Source organism: Pollicipes pollicipes, unplaced genomic scaffold (assembly GCF_011947565.3).
Source record: "Pollicipes pollicipes isolate AB1234 unplaced genomic scaffold, Ppol_2.1 Scaffold_2555;HRSCAF=2994_pilon_pilon_pilon, whole genome shotgun sequence".
Taxonomy (NCBI): domain Eukaryota; kingdom Metazoa; phylum Arthropoda; class Thecostraca; order Pollicipedomorpha; family Pollicipedidae; genus Pollicipes; species Pollicipes pollicipes.
The window spans coordinates 24,151,207-24,162,737 of NW_023596136.1; the positions used below are offsets into that span (position 1 = coordinate 24,151,207).

Consider the following 11,531-nt stretch of genomic DNA (forward strand, 5'->3'; position numbering starts at 1 on the left):
CAGAGAACATAGGACTCATTGAAACTATTGCGATAGATACCAGCCTACCATTACTATTGAAAGAGACCTGTACACCGGAAGCGACTTATCTTACACTCAACTAAGCAACAGGCTCAGATTGCATTCAGGTTCATATTCGGTACGCGTTCGCTATGCATTAAGCAAAAAACTCCATATCTCTTTTCTCATTGCTACCAAATTAGACGTTTCCGAATGGTGGAATACCTTTGCGACGTGTCCGATTGAACGCGCCGACCACAGCGTGTTGGAACGTACGGGTTGCGATCGAGTGCTTGACGTGCGGATGCGCGCGTTCTCCGAAGGTTCTAACCCGTGACCCGGAAAGTCGGTGGCGGTTGCGTGGGTAACTTATTGAGAGCCCAGTCTTGCATGGCTCATTCTGTGGCTCAGTGAAGCTCGCACTCGGAGAACCTAACGATCTGATTTGGAGCTGGACTTCGAGTGCCCTTGTTTTCGTGCCGGTCATTCGTAAGGAAGTCGGAATGAAAGTGGTGGATACTTTCACATATTCATTTGCCATGATGGATAATGGCACCATTTTGCTTCTGCTGGTATACTTTGTATCCTTTTCATACTGATCTTGTATATTTGATTTTTGTTTTGCTTGTTGGTTCTGTATTTTATCATGTTTTGTCTGATAAGTGTGCAAATGCAAGGTCGCACCATTTTGCAAGGAGGCAAGGTGGTGGGGTCCCAGGGTCTTGGAATTCCCCTCTACAAGAAATACCTTCCACCACACCAGATATTCATATGCCATTGGTGTGCCAAACTGGAAGTACATGTATGTCAAGCTTAATTAATGTCATAATAGGCTTAACTTAAGCTTTTTTTTATTTTGAGACATTTTGGGAAAATGTTCACCTGAATTGGCTGCTTTAGAATCACAATGCCTTGAATCATTGGCTCCATGCATAGATGAGAAACAATTGTGTGGCAAACTCCTGAGTGCTCAGAGTTATGGTGTGTATGCATTGAAATGGTAGTCAGGATGATGGATGATGGGTATCACTTCACTGTGCTGCTTCTCTGGGTATGCTTGATATAATGTTGCTATGCTGGACACACTTCATATTGTTTTTTGCATTTTTACACTACTTGTGGGGTGGCTGGGACACCTACTTCTTATTCTTACAAAGGTTTTTTAACCCTAAACCAGGATACAAGTATTTTAAGAGTACTGGTACCCTCAATAGTTAATCCTGGTTACACACCTGTATGGTCAGGCATCAAATAAGACATGCATTATGCTTGGAATGCTATAAAAATAAGTGATACACCACTCTTTCTTCAACAGACCCAACACCTTGCACCACTTGCCATGTGGTAGGTCTAGGTACCATTTTCTACATACTACACAATGGTAAGAGAACAGCACACAAACTATTTTAGATCCTGTGTCTTGTTTTCCATAACCTATGCCACAAGCCATGTGACAGCAGATGATTTGCCATGCTGCAGGTATAGGCAATGTTATCATACCTTGAAAAAGTAGCACAGCTTTTATTCATGCTGAGATTAAAACCAGACTATGTACATGCTGAGGTCAGTGATCACATAATTATAACATAATCAGGGTACAGTAGGAAACAGGATGTGAAATGAATTAGGAGGTTTGCATCATCTCCATCAACCTTTAATGCAATGACAACTGTGTCCTAGGCTCAAACCCTGAAATTTCTCATGTCATGAAGACTTTACTTAATATTGAAGGAACATTATGCACAACAAGAGTTGAGATTGACTATATTGACAATTGTGGTCAGTGTATTAGTATTGATATTTACTGTTGTAACAATTCAGCTTATGCTTTGAAAATGAGCTAATACCCTGCTACTATTTATATTTCAAGGTGTTTTCCTAACCCAAGTCATGGAAGTCTTATTTGTAATTGTTTGCAGCATATTTGGCTGAAGGATTTTGGAATGCTGTCTCTGTGTCTTATGAATGTTTATTCCTTAACTAGATTTCAGGTGATAACACTTTCTGACCTAGAATGTGATTACCTGAATGCCAGAGAATGCTGCAGCAAACTAAACTGGGTGAGTATGTAAGGCCTGCAGTAGCCTAGGGTTATGATTCCTTACAGGTCTATTAAAGGAGGTGCAATATAAAGACTTCACCTATAATAGAGCAGGTGTGTTATTTGCTCCCGTGAGTCTTTTCACCCTGCGGAACAATGCATTGCTGCCCATGATTCTGCCATGCTTCGAACATTCCATGCAAGTCCTGTATTTTAAAGTGGGCTGTTTCTGATTCAGATATACTGAAGAAAACATCAGATATGATGAAACAACCTCACATATTATTGGTATGCTTTTTAAGTGAAACATAATGCTCTAGACTGCACAAATCCCTGTTTGGTAAATGTGCTACTGAATGTGTCATAGTTTGCTTATGTCATCGTGCCTTGCACAGCATTGATCGAGAGCTATTAATGGCTGTGATATCAGAAAACCCTGCTCACAAATGCCAGATATGAATGCCTCGCCAAATATATTTTTCTTGGCGTTGGTCGGACTTTGAAATACTCTTCCCAATAAACCTTTCTCTATTTTCACAATGTGTAGCTCAGAAAGTAGAGGGGCTTAGGTCTTAAGAAGGGCAAGGTTGTGAACATTGTGGTTGTGAACCGAAAGGCAATGCATTCGTAGGATTTGAAGGAACGATGGGAATAATATGTATAGTCCTGCACTACGGGCCCATGAGACCGATGGATCCAGTCTCAGGACCACGTCAGTGCTGAAATTTCCCATGCTGTTCTGGGACGTCTGAGGGTGAACGTTCTGCGAAGCGACCTCAACTGTGGCGCGATGGCAGTTAGATACCCTAACATGACAGCGGCGCGGGGGGACAGTGCATTGGAACGCGTGAGGTCTCGGGTCGCGCCGACGTCACCCGGGTGTCTTACTCGCCGGGTCTGACTCCCTTCGGCTCCTCTGCAAGATCGCCGCTGTTTCGGCGAGGAGGAGATCCAGCGCGAATATCAGGCATTGCTTAGTACGCTGAAAAAAATACGGAACTTCTAGGGAGCGTTGCAAGCGTGGCAGAAGCGCATGCGTTTTGGACCTCTCGGCACAAAGTAACTACTTCGAAGGGAAGTCCGACTAAATTTCAATGTCTTCCTTTTTAAAGGCATAGTGTTGGAACCTTTTCATCGCAGCTCTTGCCCTGAAGCTGTCTGGATAGAAGCTCTAAGAGGTACCGTGGGTTTCTTTTGGTATAAATGCTGTTTTGTGCCGCGTTGCATCGATAACAGTCTGGCTACTTCGGAAGCGCCTCGTCTATTTGGTGTGGTGGATGGCTGTACAGCCGCTGCCTGACCGCCTGAACCTGTCGCTGCAGTGGTCGCCGTGGCTGATCGGCGGCCAGGTGGCGCTCTCCGTCGTCCTGCTGCTCACCGGCCACTGGCTGCTCTGTCTCTGTAACGTGCCCGTGCTCGTCTGGATGGTGTACAGGTCAGTCGCACTGCCCAGCCATCGGGCCGTTTATGCGCCGTTAGATGTGTGGATGAGCGGTGCTTAAGAGTGTTCGCCAGCTGTGCCATGCGTCTCATTGGCGTAGCGGGGGTGATTGCAGGGATGCATACGCACCCCAGGCGCATGTCAAATCGTGGTGCAAGTGGTTTGCTGTTAAACGCATTTCACCTTGCCCATGACGTAGATGATTTACGTTCCTTTTTATTCGTCAATAATATCAACTGTGCTACGATTTTGAAAAAAAATCAGACATTGCAATGCAACTGCGTCTCACCTTAACACCGACCGTGACTACGTGCGGTGCATGGTTTGTCAGCTGCTGCGTATTCAAAATGGCTAAATCCGAAACCTGCATGTGGTGCAGTTTTGTCGAAGCATAAAGAGGACAGTTCTAATGCTAGTTTGTTCAAATATGCAATATGAGCCATGCATCAGCATTAGTTAGAATGGCGCGTAGGCATTTTCAGAAACAATTGTTTCGGTTTATTTCAGTTCTAGCTTTCAAGCTTGTGCCTGCCGATTGCTCCCCGTTGAGTTTAGGCAGCGCAGATAGGTCATAATGTAGTCCGCGTGGGCCGAAGAATCTTGACTTTGCACCCGCTATCTGACACGGCGTGTATACCCTTGGACATCCTGATGTTGACTTGTTCGAAGTGAACGGTACCTCATAACACATAGCAGATGTTAGCTCATGGCACTGCATCCTTTTCTGAACTGGGTAATTGTTAACTCCTAGCTGCTGCAGGCATTACCTATTCAGACGGCTGACGACTTGGGTTCTTGCCACGACTACGCTGTTCTAATTTTTGACTAATATAGGGTTTTTAGTTATTTGCACACCTTGGTCGTTAGTAACTGTTTTGGGCTCAAAATGGCCTTAGAAAGTCGGCGTGCTCTAAATTCTCAATCATCACAGTTCGCAGCAGCTCGCGTCAGCTGTGGCCTTGACATCCGCTATTGGCGTGATATCAGAATGATAGTTGGCGTTTTCCTCAATAGGTGGCGGTTCGTCGGGAATTGCGCGCACAGAAGTGTTGTAAAATAAGTGAATTGTTGAATTACGTGGCTTTATTTGTGTGAACTTTGGGGAAAGAACATTGATTTGAACAGTAAGACTATAATAATCGCTGAAGTGTATGCCTATGTGTTTTGCGAATCTCACAGATCTATTGCTTTCAAGACCATGGAACTTTGGGAGCGGGATGTGTGGCGCACTGTCTTCCGCTAAGTTGAGATGAAGAACTTTTTTGTCTCGATCAGATCAGCAGTGGCTCATTTTGCAGTGGCTCGCGTTATAGGCTGTTGTGACCAAAGCGTTCCGAAACACGCAAGCAAGTTTGTAGCAAATAGTCTGGATGGATATGGGCTCCTTCCATAGGCTGTCGTGAATTGAGCCTTCGCCCGTGTTGTTTTGCAGTTCTTTCTCACTTTGGGCACCAGCATGTATGGTTTGGACCTGCTTGAAAAAAATGGGACGCTAGTTACCTCCCGTAGGTCACCTCTTGTTCGCTAGTGTCGGAGAAAATTGGTCTGAGAAGTTGTTCTGTAGACGGTACATGTGTACTTCATACAGTTGGTTTTATGGTGTTGTCGTCCGGGAGTGCCGACGCCTGACATTAGTCGTGAAAGCGCCCAAAAGCTGCTGGATCCGCGGTTTTTGCAGCGCGTGCGCCACGGCCCGCATTGACCCGCGCGGTCGCCAGCGCGATTGGCGGCTCCTTGCGGAGTCGACGTGTACTCATTTCGGTCCGTTGTGGTCCCTCGCTGCCAAAATAGGAGCTTGGTTACTGTTCCAACCTTATGCGTCAGAAAATTTGTCACATTGTACCAATATGACACGTTTGCACACGCCACGCCCGACACGTGACGGTGAGCAGTGTCTATGAGGCATTCCACCACCATACGCACAAGGTCGTCGACCTGTCAAAAACCCAAAAGGCCACAATTCTCCAAAAGTTTTGCACTCCGTTACATGCGGATTTTTGTGACGATCTCTCTCTCTCTCTCTCTCTCCTCTCTCTCTCTTTCTCTCTCTCTCTCTCTCTCTCTCTCTCTCTCTCCTCTCTTCTCTCTCTTCTCTCCTTCTTCTCTCTCTCTCTCTCTCTCTCTCTCTCTCTCTCTCTCTCTCTCTCTCTCTCTCTCTCTCTCTCTCTCTCTTCTCTCCTCTCTCCTCTCTCCTCTCTCTCTCTCTCTCTCTCTTCTTCTCTCTCTCTCTCTCCTCTCTCTCTCTCTCTCTCTCTCTCTCGCCTCTCGCTCTCGCTCTCGCTCAGCGCTCCCGCGCTCTCGCGCCCGCCGCCCGCGCCTCGCCGCGCCGCGCCCGCGCCTCTCCGCGCCCGCGCCCGCCCCGCGACCGCTCCCGCTCAGCGCTCGGCGGCTCGCTCTCGGTCTCGGGGTCTCTCTAGGTCTCCGTGTTCGTTCTATCTCTTCCCTTTCGTTTTGCTCTCTGCACAACGATTTGTGATGTAGCTGGGATCATTCATAGTTCCAGTTAGATGCCAAACTGGTATCACTTGTGATTGTGATGCCATCTCCGCATGTGACCTTCAGCACGCATGCAACATATGCTACGCTGAGTTAAGCATTTACGCGTGAAATGAGGGGACTTACTAGAGCGCAAATTGTGTCATATGTATCGCATTGGTTATTGTAATTCATGGTGTAATTTATTCCCTCTGCAAAGCCTTCTTGTATCTGGGTAGCGCTTTTGTCGTCGGATCGTGTCCAGTTGTATCCCCTATTTTTTCAGACAATGGAAGGTGCGACCTGGGAACATTGGCATATACGACCCTGCCGAGATCCTCAATGGAGGACAACTGCACGTGCATACCAGGAACACCATGATATTCATCACCTTTTATCTCATATTTTTCTTCATTTATTTGTACCTGTAAGTGAATCAGCTTTCCATTTGCAAGTTCATAGTTGTACGAAGTCAGACCTTCCCTATTTATTCGAGGTATTGGTACGGCGTGTTGCAATTATAATGCAAGAACGCTTGGTTACAGAAGACGTTTATAATACGATAAGCTTCCTGTTTAAAAATTGTTGAATAATTTTGCCTGTATTTGCTTGATCGTTTCACAGTCCCATAATTCGAATTGCGTCTCACAATCGGTCTAAAATCTTGCTTCGTGTCATCACTCAGCTGTCCGCTGGAACCACTCATTTTTGTTTGGCCCGCGCTGGCTAACGCCGGCGCTTTTCGGCAGGTTTATCCTGACGCTGCTGCAGAGCGACGACAAGCCGCCCGCGCCTGTGTACGAGCCGCGCCACCTGTAGCGTTCGAGGCGGGCAGCGGCGCCCCTGCCGGGCCTAGTCTCAGCCGCCAGTCCGGCCGCCCGGGCAGACGACGGCAGCGGATAGGCCGTGCTGGCTGGCCGGCGGTGGCGCTGCGGCAGACTGGAGGCGCCCGCCGTGGCCTGAGCGCGCTGGGGTGTGTTGGGCCGGCGCCGCGACCAGCGGTCGGAGTGGCGAGGAGCGATCTTCGGGGCTGGGCTCGGTCGGAGTGGCGAGGAGCGATCTTCGGGGCTGGGCTCTGTCTGAGTGGCGAGGAGCGATCTTCGGGGCTGGGCTCTGTCGGAGCGCGGCGCTCAGCGAGCGGGTCCACTGCTCAGAAGAGACGGAGGCGCACCGGCTGCTGTTTGCAGACGGTCACCAGGGCGGCGCCCGACGCCCCGCCGCTCGTTGTCACCAGGGCGGCGCCCGACGCCCCGCCGTTCGTGGTCACTAGGGTGGCGCCCGACGCCCCGCCGCTCGTGGTCACCAGGGCGGCACCTGACGCCCCGCCGTGGGCGCCCAAACGCCCTGCCGCTCGTGGTCAACTAGGGCGGCGCCCGAGAGCCCCGACCGCTCGTGGTCACACTGGGCGGACGCCGGACGCCCCGCGCTCGTGGCCACCAGGGCGGCGCCCGGCCGCCCCGCCGCTCGTGGTCACTAGGGCGGCGCCGGACGCCCCGCCGCTCGTGGTCACCAGGGCGGCGCCCGACGCCCCGCCGCTCGTGGTCACTAAGGTGGCGCCGACTGCCCCGCCGCCTCATGTGCCGCAGTGTGCTCAAGAGTGAGCTTCGTGTCACTAGTCGTGTAGTTCTATGCCACTCAAGGAAACGTGTGAACGTTGGACCGGGCGTGGGCTTGAGTCCACCCGCAGTTGGAATTCAATTCTAGTAGAGGAACTAGAATGGAGCGGTAAAACAACATAATTTGGGACTCTGAGCAGGATGGAACCGTTTTTCTACCGTTAGATCTTTTTCAGACCATTGTTGGTATTCTTCCTTACCACGTAGGCAACAGCAATGAACTCCGACTTAAGACAAAAATAACGTGGACAGAACCCAGGCTCAAAGCGTCTGAAGCCTGGGACGTAGTTACATAATCGAACGTTTTGCAGGCGTAGCTTTGAGATTAGTCTGTGCTGAACAACGCACGTGGGGACGCGCTACGACCATAATGCCGTAAATCCGGCTGAGTGGAAAATCTTGGGCAGGAACATATGGCATTGCCATGTTATGTCATGACACGGCTGCTCCGTGCCAGTCCTGCCCTCTCATGGCCGGGTTGAGTTGACTGCCCTTGGTGACCAAAATAGAACATCCTCTCTGGAACGTAGGCCCATGTGGAAAATTTTACCTGATTAGCTATCGTGTGACGCCAACCGAATGCATTTAGCGGATATTGACAATGAACGTATAAGAGGGTTGAACTCTTATCCTACCAAGTAAAAACTATCGAGGATGAAGATTAGCTTGCATTAATATTTTGTTCAGTTTATTTCGTAATGGGTACCTAATCTTACCAAAACGTATAAACACGCCACCCAGCGATCTTCATCCTTGATTATTTTTACTTGGCAGGATTCTATGATTCGGGCTCGATGACCTGAGTTTCGAACCCGGACCCAAGATACCGGGATACAAAGTCGAATTCACGTAGTGCGGAAATGGTGCACTGTGACTCGGGCTCTTGCTCGAAGACGCCAGGACTCGGACTCGGGGGACCAGGACGCGGTCCTGGACTTTTGGTCTCAGACCCGCGCCTGCTTTCAATGTTCGGTGCCTGTTGTGTTTCACGTTTCCTCGAAGTCGCAATGTTCACAACTGACCTTCAGTGACCTACGTGATCGTGATGTTTGTGATTCTAGTGCTGCTAGTCCTCTTTGCGCATGCAAAGCCAAGAGCTTTTATTTGGCATGAAGGATGCGAGAAGTTATGATATGCTGTCAGCTGAGTTTGTATCTTGCTATTTCCGGGTGGGCTCAAGAGAACATGGCCATCTCTTGATACTGATGTGGCATTGAACATGCTTGATGTCGCAGGTCACAGGACCATTGGCATTGGTCTGACGCCTGCAAGGCCTGATTTTGCGCGTTTGCTGCCCTCTCCTCGCGATGCGTAACCATCGCACGAACCATCGCAGGACTTTTGGTTATGTAATATATTACCTGTTTTTGTTGTTCGTGATTTTTCATATTGGGATAGCACCCTTTTTCCCGATGCTTACGTTATTGGATCCGGCCTTTTATGCGCGTTGTATTCTCATGTTCAGATTGACTAAACTAATGACATGACGCTCGTGTGTCCTGGCTGGCTTGGCGTCGTGAATTGTGCAGCTAGCTGACGCATTACTGTGTTGAGACCCTTGTAGCGTGTGCTCAGGCATGTGCTTGATTCGGGGTGAGCCAGAGTTGACCTCGGGATGAAACCAACGTTTGTGGAGTCAAGATGGAACAATCATTTCGAAAATTTCTTGTGAGTCGCAGTCGGAGTTGCGTCGACCACGCTATCGCTGAAAGGAATACAATGAAATTGCGGATAACAGGATATAGTTCTTATTGGCGCTGGCATGAGCACCAAATGGAGCAAAGCCACATGACACTGCTTTGCCATCAGAATAAGTGTCCTATGTAGGTAGTGGGCGCAAAATGGCCCCAGGGCTAGGCGCGCCCTAAGACACCAATCATCATCATCATCATCATCATCATCAGCATCATCATCATCATCATCATCATCATCTTATATAGGTCCATAGTCATACCCAGCCAGCTGGTAGTGAGATCATACACAATATGGTTCTGGATACTACTGTGTCGGGTTAACCCCGTTACGTATGGGGGGGGGGGTAAAAGTGAGCGCGTGTGCGTAAATGAGGGAGTAATTGAGTGAGTGTGTGTGTGTGTGTGTGTGCGTGCGTGCGTGCGAGCATGCGTGCGTGCGTGCGTGGGTGGCTGGGTGTGGGTGAGTATGTGTGCGCATGTGTGTGTGTGAGCGCGCGCAGATATGCAATGGTGGTCGGTCCTGGTTAATGGCTGTCACAAGGGGTGGGCTGTTTCTAATTCTGTCATCACGCGAACGTTTTTCAGCTGTTCCCATTTCTTTTCATATTAGTCTTGCTTATGAGCCAGCTTTGCACCAAGACATTCGTTTTGGGCTTCATGTTTCAGTTTGTTTGTCAAGTGAGTTACCTTAGGCCGCGTTTCTGTAGATCGCGACCGGTAAATAACCAGCATTGCTAATGATATTAGAAGCACTTTTATTGGCTGTAGGCCAGTCAGGAACAGCCAGGTTTTGGCATCTAGTACGAAGTTGTTTTGATAACGTATTAGGATCTTAGTTTTAATGCTCTGTATGTAGGCTTGAATTTTAGTGCACTTCCAGTAAGTATGGGCGAGTGTTTCAACCCTGATTACTTGCAGATATATCTTGGCTGTAAGGATGCGATTGGCACGTTTGTTGCGGAAAATTCGTATGTATGTTGAATGTGTGGCATTTATCACTTCCGTCATGCTGTTCTCTACAAAACATTCTTGTTCCATTACCCGTTCCTATTTCTGGCGCTCGGTTGCTCGACTTATGCTACCACGTTTAGATCACATGGATGTATCGTAGGCTAATCGTGAAAATCTTGGATGATTCGCTACACGATTTCTTCTCGATGGCTTGACGGGCGTGGCAATTATAGCAGACGGTGATTCTTTGACGTCCAGGGGAGGACTCCTCATCGAGCTTGCATAATTTAGAATCGCCATTCTATTTACATTTGTATTTGTATTTGACATCAGCTTACATCCCACAGACACTGGCGGTCACGTGCCATCAGTCTGAGGGATAAAACAGTACGTAAAAAACAACGGAAAGTGATAAAGGACATAAAAAACACATAAACGCATGCACGCATAACCAGTATGAGAAAGCCCTATCGCACGAAAGTGAACCTGGCAGTGTGCTTAAAACTTGTTGAATTCGGTTCCTGAATATCCACAGGCAGTTCATTAATGACAGGCACCACTCGTAATGCAAATGACCGCTGTCCCGCCGCCGTGCGCACCGCGGGGGGCGCAAGTTACGGTCCACGCGCGTCAGCGCATGCTTGAAGCAAACAGGCAAGGCCCTCGGGACCGCCTCGCCCACGGGCTTAATGCGCAGCGATAGCAGTGTGTACGCTACACATTTGGCGGGGCGTGGCAAAGCGCAGGCCACCCCGCGTGCGAGCTACGCGGCCATACTTTCACAGACCAGTAACTACTCCTGTAGCGAAGTTGACTACTTTAAGTTGCCTGGCCTCATTAACAGCTGACCCCCAGCCATAAACCGAAATGCAGTATCTCACGCGCGAGATGACTAGGCCCTGCACTTTGGTCAGCAGCACTCGTCGCGGGAGGGAAATCTCAGGTAGCGGAGACCGATCAGGACGCCGATGCGCTTTTGTGCTACATTGCTGACGTGTGCGTCCCGGCTCATGTGGCGGTCAAATAGCACACCCAAGTTTGGCATGGTCAGGCTCTCCCGAACGGTCTCCCTACCGAACCGTATGCTGGCAGGGGAAAGTCCGCGAGTGTTCTGTCGAGTGCCAAGGAGAGGGAGTTCGGTTTTGGGTGCGTTGAGCTTGAGACCGTGGGCATGGAACCATGATGGCAAGGAAGACGGTGGTTTCCGTGCGTTGGGTAAGGGAAGGAAGGTTGCGTTTAACATCGGATGTGAGGATTTGGGTGTCGTCAGCGCACTGGATCACATGAGCGCCTGCCGTGTGCAGGCTGAGGTT

General features: G+C 49.3%; 1 protein-coding gene across 1 annotated transcript; it reads left to right on the forward strand.

Annotated features, from left to right (window-relative positions):
• The first annotated feature begins 289 nt into the window (after nucleotides 1–289).
• Nucleotides 290–7,276, forward strand: cnir (cornichon-like protein). Its single transcript, XM_037232018.1, has 5 exons — nucleotides 290–581; nucleotides 1,992–2,060; nucleotides 3,364–3,476; nucleotides 6,244–6,384; nucleotides 6,707–7,276. The coding sequence occupies exons 1-5, from the start codon at nucleotides 504–506 to the stop codon at nucleotides 6,774–6,776; spliced, it is 471 nt and encodes a 156-aa protein (XP_037087913.1). The 5' UTR covers nucleotides 290–503; the 3' UTR covers nucleotides 6,777–7,276.
• The last annotated feature ends 4,255 nt before the right edge of the window (nucleotides 7,277–11,531 follow it).

What these genes read in the sequence shown, in the direction of transcription:
- cnir (XM_037232018.1), top strand. Translation starts at nt 504, where the DNA reads ATGAAAGTGGTGGATACTTTCACATATTCATTTGCCATGATGGATAAT. An exon ending in TGCTTCTGCTGGTATACTTT is followed by an intron (nt 582 to 1,991) that starts GTATCCTTTTCA and finishes ACTAGATTTCAG; the next exon opens with GTGATAACACTTTCTGACCT. An exon ending in GCTGCAGCAAACTAAACTGG is followed by an intron (nt 2,061 to 3,363) that starts GTGAGTATGTAA and finishes CTGTCGCTGCAG; the next exon opens with TGGTCGCCGTGGCTGATCGG.